The following is a 15,809-nucleotide window of genomic DNA, read 5'->3' on the forward strand; positions in this document are numbered from 1 at the left end:
TAGTGACAGCCAGATGTGCCAAGGTCAGAGGGTGGACAAAGGTGCGGCTGCCCCACTGAGTATGAATCCTCCCATTGGGTATGAATCACAATACCCTGGTTTGGCCATTCAGGTAGATTTAGATAACATGAGTCAAGTGGCTTTGCTGTCTACCCACTGTCTATTTATGCTTTGCCCCAGAGGCTATTTGCCTAGGGCTGCCGCCCTGCTCTAGCTGTTTTTAACAAAGTAAATCTTATAATTTTGCACTGGGGAAGCTCTAGTTTAAAATGAAAAGTTATCAGTAACTGTGTGCTAGAGCTGTCTGTATTAATGCTTTTGTCTCCATATACTTTTTTGTTTTCAAATTCAGAAATTGTCTTGGGAGTATTTTGAAGCTAACCACAGTTTTCATTACTCTCATTTTCTTGGTTATTTGCATTCCAAATTCTAAGAGTAAAATGTATTTTTAAAAGCAGTTCTATGTTTAAAAATGAAGTTACTTGAAACTGAAAAAAGTGTGTCTTTCATGCCTTTTATGTGGATATTTTGAAGTCTGAACTGTTTTTGCTGAGGCTATAAATAACATTAACTTCAGGAGGAGGACTTTCCTATTCTGATAGACATTAATTACAGTTAGCATCATCCTAATGGTACACGTTTTAAATCTTACTAAGTATTATATCACATGAAGGCAGAGTACATAATACTAGTACCATCAATGCTACAGAAAAATATAAATGATAAAAGGATGATAGTGTTTTACATTGCTAGTCAAATTTAAAAATATTTTGGGTAGAGCCATTTTTAAATTCTAGGGCAAAATTTATTTTGCATTCAATTTTCTAGGTTTTAAATTTAGTATACTATTTGAAACCAGGTTAGTTAAAATGTTATGATGTTAAGAATAAGAATAAATATAGAATGTTAAATCAAAAAGTCAAAACTGTGACTTAATTTTTGAATTCACATCTTTGGGTTAGAGTTTTCTTATTAATTTCCTACCATATAATTCTAATTTTAATATTTCCAAAAATTATATATATTATTTTTATTCTTTTTGAAAGCACTTTCTTGGAGGTTAGACAACCATGAAAGCCCACCTGCTTTGGAATTGAAATGTGTAAGACAGTGTAGACAGGTTCTGAGCCACTAAACCCTAGGGCAGCTGTATGCCCACTACACATACATTTTGTTGACATTAAAAATTAATACTAATGGAGCCGGGCGCGGTGGCTCAAGCCTGTAATCCCAGCACTTTGGGAGGCCGAGGCGGGTGGATCACGAGGTCAAGAGATCGAGACCATCCTGGTCAACATGGTGAAACCCCGTCTCTACTAATACAAAAAATTAGCTGGGCATGGTGGCGCGTGCCTGTAGTCCCAGCTACTCAGGAGGCTGAGGCAGGAGAATTGCCTGAACCCAGGAGGCGGAGGTTGCGGTGAGCCGAGATCGCGCCATTGCACTCCAGCCTGGGTAACGAGCGAAACTCCATCTCAAAAAAAAAAAAAAAATTAATACTAATGGAGACTTTAGTTTTGTGCCTGATCAGTTGTTGCTGGCACCCAGATGCATCTTCTGTCACCAACCATGGCAGTTTACCAGTGTCCATGTCCAATCTCATTTGTCTAACCACTTACAGACCAGGACTTTTCTGCCTTTAGGTGCACAGAGGTGACACTTAATGAATTGGAATTGTTCTCCTGTTAGGGCAGAAACCTGTATCTTGGACTGTAAAGATTTTCTATTAAATCCAACATATCTATAATACACTACATTTATTCCCACGGCAGAGTGAAGTTTTTTTATATATGTATTTCTATTTTTCCCAGTCTTATTGAGCCTGATTATCCTCATTCAGAGGAAAGAGATTTTGCAATCTCTGTTCCTTCTGATGGCTCTTTTCTACCTTGAAGTTTGTATTCTTCCCTATGTATCTGTTTCCCTATCTATAAACCATGATGAAAATTCCCAACATTTCTCAGAGTTAAAATTAAAAAAAAAAAATTATCCTGTTATAACTGTGTCATGTTACTGACAGGGCGTCACTTTATAAGCACTCACTTCCTTTTAAAACTTACCAATTATAATAGATGATTTGGGTTTGATCTCTCAAGATTGCTTTTTAAGTGTTTACCAGAAAGGAGTTGCTGTTATCATAGGAGACTTCAGTAATGTATTACATTTTTCTTGAGAGTCCCTTAGGAAATAAAGTAAGATTCTACTCAGCGTAATAAAAGAAAATGAAATAATTTCATAATATTTAATTTCTTTCCTTAAAATGAAAATGTAATCGCAATTTTGAAGAAAGTAGTGTAATTAGTCAGTTTTATTTTAATTTCATGCTGGCTGCAACACATTTTTTGTCCTAGTGTTTCAAATAAGCTAATTATAGCCAAAAGATGAAAAGCTCAAAACTATGAATAGAATGTGAAAATCATGACGCTTATTAGGTGAAAATATCCCTTTATAGGGTATGTAGACTTTCTTTTAATAATATTTGATCTCAACTTTCTTAGAAAATAGAGATTTTTGTGATGGACAATGATGGGATAACAAGCGGTTATCTAGTTCAGCCATCTTCTGAACAGACTGATGGATTCATAAAATTTTTCTCAGATCTTTTTATGAATGAGTAAATTAAGAACCAGAAAAATAAAGTTGGTTGAGGGACACATAGGGAGTGGAAGAAAGAGCCTTGTTATTTTCAAGAACCTCAAAAGATGCCCTCGGGCATTTCAAGATCAGTAGTGTAACTCAAGCTAACAGGCCACCCCAGTCAGCTCCTTGGTGGGGGCAAGCTGCTCATTTAACATGCTCTTTCAGGCCTGCAGATGAAGTACTTCCACCTGCACTGAGCATATGTTGGGCTGGGGTGTTTCTAAGAGCAAGTTAAGAAAGCTATTGATTCCTTTTTATCTGAAAGAAAATAAATATATAATTTCAAATCCCTGGAAGCGCTGAAAGGGCTAATTAAGGGCACTCACAACTGATTCTGAGCCAGCCGATTCTTAGCAAGCAATTGGCTCACTGAAAGTCACTGGCCCTGTAGCATATCCTTTAATCAACTGGTGAAATTCAGGACTTCATTGATTGCCTGTTCTGAGATGCTGCAATGAAGGTGAACAAGGGATCTCAGAAGAGGAAGTGAAGGCTACTGGTGGTCTTCGCTGTCCCCTTGGAGAGGCTGCCAGTGCAATGGTCTGGAGGCGAGGGGTTGGGAGCAGCCAGGTGGGAAGTTTTACAGAATGACAAAAGGAGTAGATTGCAGGGTGGTGGGGTTAGGTACTATTCAGGGGAATATATTTCACCTATTCCTTTTATTTAAAAAAATGAAGGCATTTACCACAGAATTTTGAAAACACAATAAAAACATAACAAGTCACACTTGCAACTTACGGATTAGACAGTATTCAGAAAATGGATAGCCTTAAAAGGCATTAATAAGCCAGGAAGAATGAAATAAATGAATCAGGCACTCAAATCATGAAGTTAGAAAAAGATGAGAGACTAAACTGTAGGAAAGTGCAGGAAGGAAATAAAAATAGACATTAATACAATATAAAAAACAGTAGAGGCCGGGCGCGGTGGCTCAAGCCTGTAATCCCAGCACTTTGGGAGGCCGAGGCGAGTGGATCACGAGGTCAAGAGATCGAGACCATCCTGGTCAACATGGTGAAACCCCTTCTCTACTAAAAATACAAAAAATTAGCTGGGCATAGTGGTGCATGCCTGTAATCCCAGCTACTCAGGAGGCTGAGGCAGGAGAATTGCCTGAACCCAGGAGGCGGAGGTTGCGGTGAACCGAGATCGCGCCATTGCACTCCAGCCCGGGTAACAAGAGCAAAACTCCGTCTCAAAAAAAAAAAAAACACACACACAGTAGAAGGGATAAATGAAAGAGCTGATTCTAGACAGCAAAATACCTAACCTTATTTAATCAAGAACAAAGGAGGAAAGCACAAACATACAAAATTAGAATTGAGGAAAGAAAGAACCGCGGATATAGCAGTGATATCCGCGTCTTTTCCTCCCCTGTTGTGGAAGGTGACACCCACTATGTTTTATGAAAACTTTGGATATTTTGCTTTAAGGGCATAAGCAGTGCTTCCCCCTACTCCTAAAGAGGGCCTTTGGCTTCATCTTCCTAATAAAGCATGACTGAATTACAGAGAAGGAATCCACAGTGTGAGACAAATTATTTACCACCTCCATCCTAAATTCTGGCTTTCCTAAATTATAGTAAACTTGATGTTTTCATAGCCCTGCCTATGCCTATATGTCTAGCTATCATATAGACATACACAATCAGCCCTCTATCTGCCAATTACTTACATATCCAAAATATTTGGAAGAAAGAAAATTTAAAAAAGCTATACAACAATAAAAAAATACAAATTTTAAAATACAGGATAATGATTTACATAGGATTCACATTGTTTTAAGTATTGTAATTAATCTAGAGATGATTTAAAGTATACAGGAGGATGTACATAGGTTATGTGGAAATGCTATATCATTTCATATCGGGGACTTGAGCATCTGTGGACTTTAATATGGTGGGGGTCAAGCCACCAATGCCCCAAGGATACTGGGGAACAACTGTGCAATTATCTTCCCCCTATCAAATGCAGTGAGAAGCCCACTCCTGAGTGTGGGATTACAAATACTGAAATACTCAGTGGCCGAGGGGGAAGCCTGGTTTTACCATCATGTTCCTGCTTTGCATGTAGGTCTGATGCCCGTCTTCATAAAGATGACACTGACATCTGCTTCAGTAAAACGCTCAACTCCTGCAAGGTGCCCCAGATCCGTTATGCCAGCGTGGAGCGCCTCTTGGAACGACTGACAGACTTACGGTTTCTTAGTATCGATTTCCTCAACACTTTTCTGCACACCTATCGTATTTTCACTACTGCCGCTGTGGTGCTGGGGAAACTCTCCGACATATACAAGAGGCCTTTCACCTCCATCCCCGTCAGGTACGCCTGTCACTAGAGACTTGCCTGTCATTAGCATATGGCCCTCTTTGTTCCAGAATCACCATGCAGATAAGCAGGCCAGCTCTGCAAAGCAGCTCCTAGGGTATACCAGCTTGCCTTTGAATGTACCATGCCCTCCAGCAGGAGGCCATATGTAAAGGTCACAGAGAGTTTCCCAGGGACGAAGTTGAAAACCAGACGTCTCCATTTACTTGCTCTGTGATTACTTGGAAAGAAACTCTATTGCTTTCGGCTTTTCTTTGTTTCTTTTTTTTTCGACAATTATGATTTTAAAACTTTAATATGCATAAGAATCAGCTTGCGTGTGGTAGGGGGAGAGTGTCTTGTTAAATTGCCGGCTCTGATTCAGTAGGTCTGGAGTGGAGCCTGAGTTCTGGATGTATAACAAGTTCCCCAGAGATCCCAATGCTAGTGTTTGGATCACAATTTAGTAGTAAGGGATTAGACGATGCCTAATAAGTGTCTGTGCTTCTTTGGCAGGTGGAGGGTATACATGTAGCATTTAGATTAAGGAAAGTCCAGCAATAGAAGTGCAGTGAGATTGTGGCCTGTAAATGAAGGGAACATGTTCTTGAATGACATCTGGGAAATTATTTCACTTGGCTACAATCTCTTAGTCACTTTTGCTCTTATTTTTAGGTCGTTGGAATTGTTTTTTGCTACCAGCCAGAACAACAGAGGTGAACATTTGGTGGATGGAAAATCCCCACGTCTGTGTCGCAAATTCTCTTCCCCACCACCACTGGCTGTGTCCAGAACGTCTTCCCCAGTGAGAGCCAGAAAGCTATCTTTGACTTCTCCCTTGAACTCAAAGATAGGAGCATTGGACCTGACGACCTCCAGCAGTCCCACCACCACCACCCAGAGCCCTGCTGCCTCTCCACCGCCACACACTGGTCAAATACCACTGGATCTCAGCAGAGCCCTCTCTTCTCCAGAGCAAAGCCCAGGATCGGTAGAAGAGAATGTCGATAACCCCCGCGTGGATCTGTGTAACAAGCTAAAACGAAGTATTCAGAAAGGTATTATCTAGCACATTTGCACAATTACACCCCACATTTGCTGTCTGCCTGCCTCCCCATCCTTCCTTTTGGAACCCTGGTTTCCTTTCTTTACAACTTTAATACTTCTGCATAGAAAGTAGAATGAGTTCAATGGCTAGTTAGAAGAGAAAATTCCTGTAGATTCCTCTGGCCCCTCTGGAACAGAAAAGAAGATGAGTTGTCCTTATGCCCCTGTAGTAAAAGGCTTATTGTAGTCAGCTGTCTATGGAAGACTAGCATATCTGAATGGTATTACTAGAGAGTTCTTGGAATTCAGTTAAGACTGGTTGGCTAAAGAGCCTAGCGTGGTGCTTTGCAGCGTGGAAGGTTGTGGGCACCCTCACCTGTGAACTCGGTCTGCAGAGCTTTCTCCTCCTCCACTATTTGCCTTAGGTACCTGTGTACTTCCGGCCTTTCCCTGCTGAGGATGAGCTAGGCTGGAAGCACCGTGATGGCTTCTTTAGTTTAGTTATGAGGACAGTGTTCCGTGTTATAGCAGAGGTATAGGAGAGAAATCAAATTGGAGACAGTGTCAATTGCTCATGATGTAGCCAAAAAAGTTTTTTAAAATGTTGATTAGATCATAAGGTTTCTGGCTTCAATTCTCTAATGACTTCCTATCACACTTAGAATAAAGGACATTCTCCCGGCCAGGGCCTTCAGATCTGTGAGACATGGATCCTGCCTTCTTCTCCAGTCCCTGTTCCTCCACACTCCCTCATCCACTGGCTACTGTCACATTGATTTCCTTTTTGTGTCAGAAACACCTTGGTCATTTCTGCCTCAGGGTCCTTTGCACTCGTTCTTTCCTCTGCTTGGCCACTCTTTTCTCATGTGAGCTCCATGAGATCAGCAGTCTGTCTTATTCACCTGTGTACCCTCAGTGTCTTGGCCAGTGCCTGACAAGTAGTAAATTTTTGTTAAATGAATGAATGAAATAAAATATACAGTGAACTGATCGAGGGCTCTCTCGCCCATCACTTTAACTTTCTCAGCTTGGTACAGTGTAGGGCTGGAAGAGATGATTCTTGTTGCTTTAAAGTCCAATGTTTCTGTCATGAAAATAAAAATGATTCACGGTCAGATTACAAACAGCTTTTTAAAAAACTGTATAATAACTGACTTATTGATAATATAATAAAAATCGGGCAGTAAATCAGACAAAGTGCCCAAATCTCAAGGAGGATTGCTCAGATGGATGCATAGATTCTTGCTTTTCTACCTGCTTGAAGCTTCTCTATGTGTTTCTAGCTTGGATCATTTAAATAAGTTTCCTGAGTGAAGCAGTTAATGGAATTTTAACTGGAGTGGTTGTCATCATCAAAAGTTGCACCCTTTTAAAGTTTTTAAATTGACAAGTTAGCAACTAAGGAGGAGGAAAGGGAGAAGATAATTAAAAAGTCATTAGAACAACAAGCTTAAGCAAAATTATGATGAATTCTTCTCAGGAATAATGAGGCAGCGTACAAGCTGACAAGTGCATTCAGGGTTGCATCCAGTGCCAGTGCTTGGGAAACCCTATGGAGGGAATGACTAGAATGGGGCACGGTGGTATGGGAAGTACAGGAGCTTTCAGATCATGGGAAGCCTTTCCCCTTTCTTTATTGCACTGCAGTAGATAGGAAAGGAGAAATCTGGAGATAAGTCGGGATTCTCTCTCTCTCTCCCTTTTTTAGAGTTAGGTGAGCTTTAGGAACAAGCATTTCAGTGTCCAACACTAGTGGCTTAGAGGCTGTGGTTTGATTGCTTCTGGGGCTGGGATGAGGAGGCAGTAAAGTCTGTTCAAGAGTCGTTGAGTGAGCCTCTTTGTGCAGGATACCGTGTGTGCTACAGAGTCTACAATGGTAAATAGCACCTTCACCGTCATAATCTAGTTATGTGGATAACAGAGAAACAACATAACTATATGGGCAGGTGGTATAAGAGGTGTCGACAGGGCCGGGCGCGGTGGCTCACGCCTGTAATCCCAGCACTTTGGGAGGCTGAAGCGGGCGGATCACGAGGTCAAGAGATCGAGACCATCCTGGTCAACATGGTGAAACCCCGTCTCTACTAAATATACAAAAAATTAGCTGGGCATGGTGGTGCATGCCTGTAATCCCAGCTACTCAGGAGGCTGAGGCAGGAGAATTGCCTGAACCCAGGAGGTGGAGGTTGCGGTAAGCCGAGATCGCGCCATTGCACTCCAGCCTGGGTAATAAGAGTGAAACTGCGTCTCAAAAAAAAAAAGAGGTGTCGACAGAGTGCTCTGGAAGCTGAAGAGCGGGGAGATTACATCTGGTTGAGCAGAATCAAGAAGTGTGTTTAACATGAGCAAAAGATATGTGGGTTGGAAAGAGAAGATGGGACATCTTCTGGACAAAGAGAATATGTAAGTAAAGGAGTAGTGGTAATCACCAGTGGTGAATGCCATTTCTTTTTTGTTTGTTTGTTTGTTTTTGAGACAGAGTCTCACTGTTGCCCAGGCTGGAGTGCAGTGGCGTAATCTCAGCTCACTGTAACCTCTGCCTCCTGTGTTCAAGCTAGTCTCCTGCCTCAGTCACCCGAGTAGCTGGGGCTACAGACATGCACCACCACACCCGGCTAATTTTTGTATTTTTAGTAGAGACGGGGTTTCACCATGTTGGCCAGGCTGGTCTTGAATTCCTGACCTCAGGTGATCCACCTGCCTTAGCCTCCCAAAGTGCTGGGATTACAGGCATGAGCCACTGCACTGGCTGGTGAATGCCATTTCTGACAGTGATAGGCATCACTCCTTCTGAAGGGACAGGCTTTGTCCTGTTTTGACAGTATCAGTAGCCCTGTAGAACAGACCTTGTTAGTATTTTTCCTAGGACTTTCTAGCAGTGAGTAAACTTAACGACTCTCCTAGAGCATCTTTCTTCTTCTCCTTCTTACCATCTTAACCACTTTTAAGTTATAGCTCAATACTATTGTTGAACAACAGGTCCCTAGAACTTTTTCATCTTGCAAAACTGAAACTCTAAATCATTATATAGTACCCCATTTTCTTCCTCCCGCCCCCCACCCTGGCAACCGCCTTTCTACTTTCTGTCTCTAAGTTTGACTACCTTAAGTACCTCGTATATGTGGAATCATTCAATATTTGTTCTTTTTTGAATGAGTTAGTTCACTTAATGTAATATCCTCAAGGTTCAACATGTTATAGTATGTGATAGAATTTCATTTTTTAATAGGCTGAACAATAGGAAAATGCAGTATGCAAAATACTACATTTTCTTTATGCATTTATCCATTGAAAGACATTTTGGTTGCTTCTACCTCTTGGCTGTTTGAATAATCCTGCAATGCATATGGTGTGCAAATATCTCTTTGATATCACCATGAGTAAGTGTTCCACTTTAACTTGTTATGCAGGGAGTGTTCCACTTCGATCACCAACTTTCCTAGTTTTAGTCTTCACAGCGACAATCCAATACCTTATCATGAAAGCTGCTTGAGCTACTGTCTAGGACAGAGTAGAAATCAATAGATTTTTTTACCTGGAACAATAAACTGGAAAAAAGTTAGACTTGGGGTATCTTACTCTGTTTTGTGCTGTTAAAGCAGAATATCTGAGACTGGATAATTGTAAATGAACAGAAATCTATTTCTCACAGTTCTGGAGGTTGGAAAGTTCAAGATCAAGGTGCTGATATCTTTCACGGGCCTTCTTGCTGTGTCATAACATGGTGGAAGGCAACACATGGATGTGAGAGAGAGGAAAGGGGCCAAACTTATGCTTTTATAAGGAACTCAATACTGCAATAATGGCATTAATCCATTTACGTAGCTAGAGCCCTCACGACATAATCACCTCTTAGGGGTCCAACCTGTCAACACTGTTGCATTGGGAATTAAGTTTTTAACATAGGAACTTTGGGGGACACATTCAAACCATAGCATTCTGTCCCTTTTCCCCCAAATTTATGTCCTCTCACGTGCAAAATACATTGATTCCATCCTGATAGCCCCCAAAGTCTTAACTTGTTCTAGCATCAACTGATAAGTCCAAAGTCCAGAGTCTTATCTGAATCAGATATGGGTGAGACTCAAGACATGATTCATCCTGAAGCAAATTCCCCTCCAACTGTAATATGGTGGTGGGACAGGGATAGAATAGACATTCCCATTGTGAAAGGGAAAAATAAACAAGAAGAAAGAAATAACATGCCTCAAGTAAGTCCAAAACCCAAGGGGGCAGACATTAAATCTTAAAACTCCAAAATAATCTTTTACTCCATGTGCTGCCTCCTGGGTACACGGGGGTGGGGTTGGGTACCCAAAGCCTCAGGCAGGCCTACTCCCATGGCTTTTCTAGGCTCAGCCCACATATCAGCTCTCATAGATTAGAGTCTCTTGTCTGCAGCAATCTCAGGCTGGTGTTGCATGCTGACAGTTCTAGGATTTCTGCAATGGCCTCACTCTCATGGCTCCACTAGGCATTGCCCCAGTGAGGACTTTCTTTGTGGCTCCATCCCTGAAAGAGGTCTCTGCCTGGGCCCCTAGGCTGTCTGCAGCATCCTTTTAAATCTAGCTTGTGCATTCTGTGCACCTGCAGAATTAGCACCACATGGATGCCACCAGTGCTTTCCATGTGCACCCTCTGGTGCGGTGGCCCAAGCTGCACCTGGGTTTGCCTGGGTCGCAGCTAGTGGGGCTGAGGAGCACTGCACAGGAATGTGGGGAGCAGCCCTGGGCAGCAAATGCTGTGGTCCCTTAGGCTTCTCTCTGCAAACCTGGCCCTCAAGGTCCTAGCTTGGCGGAAACATCTCTGAAATGCCTTTGGAGTCTTTCTCCCATTGTCTTAATGGATAGCACCTCGCTCTCTTTTAGCCGTACTAATCTCTTTAGCAAATGATCACTTGGCCACAGGCTTGGTTTGTGCTCCCAAAATGCCTTTTCACTCTTTATATGGCTGAGCTGCAAATTTTCCAAATCTTTCTGTTCTGTTTCCTTTTTAATTATAAATTTTGCCTTTAAACCATTTCTTTCCTCTTGTATATATTTAAAAGTAGCCATTGCAGCTTCTTAATATTTTGCTTATAAATTTCTTCCATCAGGTATCCTAGTTCATCACTCTGGAGTTCTGCATTCCATAAAGCCCTTAGGCATAAACACAATTCAGTCAAGTTCTTTGCTACTTTGTAACAAAGGTGGCTTTTATGTCAGTTTTCAACACCTTGTTTCCGGTTTCCATCTGAGACCTCACACCAGATTTGCTTTTACCATTCATATTTCTACTAACATTCTGATCATGACTACCTAAGTAATCTCTAAGGAGAGTCAGACTCTTGAAAGTGCATCTCTTCTTCTGAGCACTGACTGTTGCTAGCATCATCCTTAACACTCCATTCATGGCCACACGGGCTTTCTCTATTCCATTCCTTCAAACTCTTCCAACATCTGTCCATTACCCAGTTCCAAAGCCACTTCCACATTTTCAGGTATTCATTATAGCAACAACGTCACTTCTCATTACTAATTTTCTGTCTTTACTCTGTGCTACCTGAGACTGGGTAATTTATAATGAACAGAAATGTATCTCTCCCAATTCTAGTGGCTGGCATCTGGTGAGGGCCTTCTTGCTGCATTGTAATATAATGGAAAGCATCATATGGGTGAGAAAGAAAGGGAAGTAGGCCAAACTCATTCTGTTCCCAAGATAAAAGCATTCATTCAATCATGAGTGTAGAATACTCATGAAATAATCACCTCTTAGAGGTCTTACCTGTCAAAACTGTTGCATTGGAGTTTAAGTTTCCAACATAGGAACTTTAGGGGACATATTCAAATCATAGTATGGGGAGACCAAGATAAATGAGAAAGAGCTGGATCAAGCTCTGAGGGAAGGACACTGACACAGACTTCAAAGATCTGTCAGTGCAGATATTGGACAGAGTGGGATCATTGTGGACATAGCCAGTGGCTGCTGGAGAGCCTTGTCATGTGACAGCACTGGTCATTCATGGGGGCCAGCATATGGAGAGGACCTGTGAATAACAGTATGGCAGAAATATTAGGCTCTTTTTCATATTAGAGAATTAGGTTGAAGGCTTCATGCCTCCATTTCTCACTGGATTTCCCCAAAACAAGTGATTTAGTGTTGTATTTTTATCAGTTAATTTATCCAGATGGTTCATAGGTTAGAAATACCATTTCAAGCATAGTAAAATGCTGAGCTCTTTCCACTCTGGGAATGGAGAATGTCCAAGATTGTATCTAGGAGGGGCCCATGGCAGTTGATGAAGCCCGTAGAGCCAACCTTTACTCCAGAGCTGGCAGCTCCTCTGCTCCCCAGGCTTCTTAGTCGTATTCACCGCCTAATGCGTCCCCCTTAGCTCTCATTTCACCATGACCCCTTCCTTAATCCTTCCATTAAGCTACTACTTTGCATTCTTTTCCCTTTCTGTAGCTGTCCTCTAATTTCTTTTTAATGTATTTATTTCCCTTCTTATACTTAAAAATATTTAAGGTGGTCATTCAGAGAGATACAGGGTAGAACTACATTAAAAATAGGTAGCTGGACATGGTGGCTCACGTCTATAATCCCAGCACTTTGGGAGGCCAAGGTGGAAGGATCATTTGAGCCTAAGAATTTGAGACCAGCCTGGGCATATTAGTGAGACCTTGTCTCTACTAAAAATAAAAAATAAAGAATTAGGTGTGATTGTGTGCCCCTGTGGTCCCAGTTACTCAGGAGTCTGAGACAGGAGGATCATTTGCACCCAAGAGGTCAAGGCCACAGTGAGCTCTGATCATGCCTCTGCATTCCAGCCTGTGTCACAGAGTAAGACCCTGTCTCAAAAATACCAAAAAAATTTCAAAAGACAAAAATAAAATAAAATAGGCAAGGAAATTGGGCAATGGGGAAAAAGGAAAAAGTTGTATGTGGCCAAGTGTATGGTTACTGAACAAATGAATACTGTGTGATTCTCTGCAGTTCCTAGAGTCCCCTGACTTTGGTTGCACGTTCCTCTGCTGACAGAGTAAAGACAGGAATATAATCAATCATGTGATTCATATTGAAGGCTAGGAATAGATTGGTTGTGCAGGCATATCCTTTCCGGCTCTTGAGACTGAGAACAATTTATCCTATGGATCCTTGTGAAGGAAACACTCTGAGTAGAAAGTTTAGAATTAAGACTCTGGTTGAGGTAGCTCTTTGGCATTTTTCTGAATAGGTGAAGCAAAGAAATTACAGACTCAGTTGTGGGTTTTTTGTTGTTGTTGTTTTGTTTTTTGCATTGGCATATGGGTAACAGTGGTCATGAATAGTTTTTGGAAAGTCACAGATGAACACTACTTCAGCATGAGTCTGAAAGTTCAGTGTGTGTGTGTGTGTGTGCGCGCGCGCACGCACGTGTATGTGTGTGTATGTTATCTGTAAGAGTCAAGAGTGCTGCTGTGTTAACCCTGCTGTCTAGTCTTAAAATTTTGAGTTGACAAAGAAAAAGGAGACGTTGATCCATCTTTAATTTGAAAGATGTTTGCATGTGCTTCACATAATGTTAACACTTAAAACAGTTGGCAAACTTGAATAAGAATCCTGTGCCAAGAACTTACACATTTTCTGCTTTTCACTTAAGGATACAACCCCACACAATCTCGTTGTATAATACCAGTTTTGCCAATTAGGTCCATACTGATGCCATGGGTCTCCCTCACTGCCATCCAGCTATTCATTTCAGGGCATGTTCTTTGAAAAGTACTAGTGATCTTCGTCCATTTTTATTGTCATTGCAATGATAGTGCCAGCCTTGCAATATTTTCTGGCAAGAGAACTTCAAACAATGTGAGAATAAAGAAGAGAAATAGGAAATATCCTTTAAAGTGAGTAAGGCGATGAACTTAGGGAAAAAGTCAATTTAATTTCCCTCCGACTCCGTCCCTGCATCTGTTCCAGGCTCATCCAACATTCGCTAGTACCCTTCCTTCTTTTTACCAGGCAGTCTCTATCTTCTTCAACCCCAAGTACCTCTACAAAACAGAAATACCAGCCTCTCTCACATATCCAGATTCCACCCAGTGGTGGGTTCTCAACAAAAACCAAACCAACAGCAGGCAAGAAAGGTGAGCCAAAGAGCTGCTCACTGTATTCGGACCCCATTACCCACTCAGTGTTCACTTAGGCCACGGCCGTGCAGCTTACCCACCTAAGTGTTGTTGCACAGCCCACAGCACTCGTGTCTGTTTCTGTGTTCTTAGTTTGAAAATTGCCTGCCTGTGGGCTGAAAGTGCTCCTGATTTTAGCTTTTGTTTTGAGCCACATCTACCCACTCGTCCTGCAGGCAAAGCTGTTTGCAAGGAGCTTGATCGAAAGTGAACATGCCAGAAGGAATGCGCCCCCAGCCCCCAATGCTGGCATGGTTTCTTCTCTCCGTAGGTGCCTTAGCTTACAGGATTCTTCTGTGCTCTCCTTTCTTTCAGAACAGTCGTGTTCTGTCCAGCTTTCTCATTGGGAAATTTCCTGGGTTCAGTATAATTGCTGTCTAATGACTTTCTCATTTTCCTGAGATGACTGAATGGTCGAATCAGACCAAGGACGTGTGTTTGATATTCTGTTTGTTCATACAGAGCAGATGCCTTCCATTACTGAATTTTGAGGGAGTTATTTAGAAAATAATAAAACCGACAGCTAAGCACTGATTTTTTTTTGTCTGCATCTTGCATCGTTGCCAGCTTTACTATAATTATGTCATTCAGAGAAAGAATCTAACCATTTCCTTTTCCTGGCCCCTTTGTGTTTCAAAAGAGCAAAATTGTGGTCATATTTCTAAGCGGGTAAGTCACATGCAAGTATAAAAATGGCTTTACATGAAGTCATTGGGGTTTTTGAAAGTTTGTTGAGTGAAATATTGAATGGAATTGCAAAGTAAAGTAGTTCTGCTAACAGGATTAATGTACAATTAGTGGACGTAACACTAAGCTTTTATTAGTGGGAATTAATGAAAAGCCCAAGAAGAATGGAAGAATCGTTGGAAATTTATTATATTTTTGTAATATTTTTTCTCTGAAAGAGCACACACAAAGTTGTAGTCTTACCTGCCCAATAAGTCAGTCGGAGGGGTATAGAAATGTCATTAGTAATGGCCTAAGAGTGACCCTAAAATGATGGTCATGTTATTCTCAGGATGTTAGCTGCAGCAAAGAAGCTCAAATGACCTTAAACCCTCCCAATGGTTCATTTAAAAATTTTTCATTTGCTTCCTGCTGATCTGTAGCTCTAGCTCAGAGATACCCTATAGAATTTTCTGGGAGGATAGAAATACTCTATATCTGGGCTGTTCAATACCATAGCCACTAGCCACATATGGCTTCTGAGCATTCAAAATGTGGCTAGTGCAAGTGGGGAGCCGAAATAATAATTTAACTTCAGTTAATATGAGTTTACATAGCCAAGTTTGGGTAGTGCTGTCATTTTGGACAACATAGCTTAGATCCCAGAGATCCCTGGTGAGGGCCACATTGATAGAGATTCAAACTTTTGGTTGGCTTAGGGGGCAACCCAGACAAAGAATTCATGAAGTCCTGATTTTTATCCCAATCTGATTTTTAACCTGAAAAAGTCATCTTTCCCCATGTCTCCCCTCCGAGAAAGCAGAAACATTTGGAAGGTCAGCGGATCCACCACCACATACCCCAGTTCTTTTTCTTTCTTTCTTTCTTTTTGAGTCAGGCTAGAGTGCAGTGGTGCGATCTCAGCTCACCGCAATCTCTGCCTCCCAGGTTCAAGCTACTCTCCTGCCTCGGCCTCCTGAGTAGCTGGGATTACAGGCATGTG

General features: G+C 41.6%; 1 protein-coding gene across 2 annotated transcripts in view; it reads left to right on the forward strand.

Moving 5' to 3' along the window:
- RASGRF2 (Ras protein specific guanine nucleotide releasing factor 2) overlaps positions 1–15,809 on the forward strand; it is a 269,826-nt gene that overhangs the window by 138,476 nt on the left and 115,541 nt on the right. For both annotated transcript variants that reach the window (XM_012477557.3, XM_064376089.1), the window contains 2 exons: positions 4,713–4,961; positions 5,622–6,004. In XM_012477557.3, the coding sequence (XP_012332980.1) occupies positions 4,713–4,961; positions 5,622–6,004 (632 nt within the window). The remainder of the gene's footprint in view (positions 1–4,712; positions 4,962–5,621; positions 6,005–15,809) is intronic.

Source organism: Aotus nancymaae, unplaced genomic scaffold, assembly GCF_030222135.1.
Source record: "Aotus nancymaae isolate 86718 unplaced genomic scaffold, 86718_ANA_hifiasm-v0.15.2.pri h1tg000014l, whole genome shotgun sequence".
Classification (NCBI taxonomy): domain Eukaryota; kingdom Metazoa; phylum Chordata; class Mammalia; order Primates; family Aotidae; genus Aotus; species Aotus nancymaae.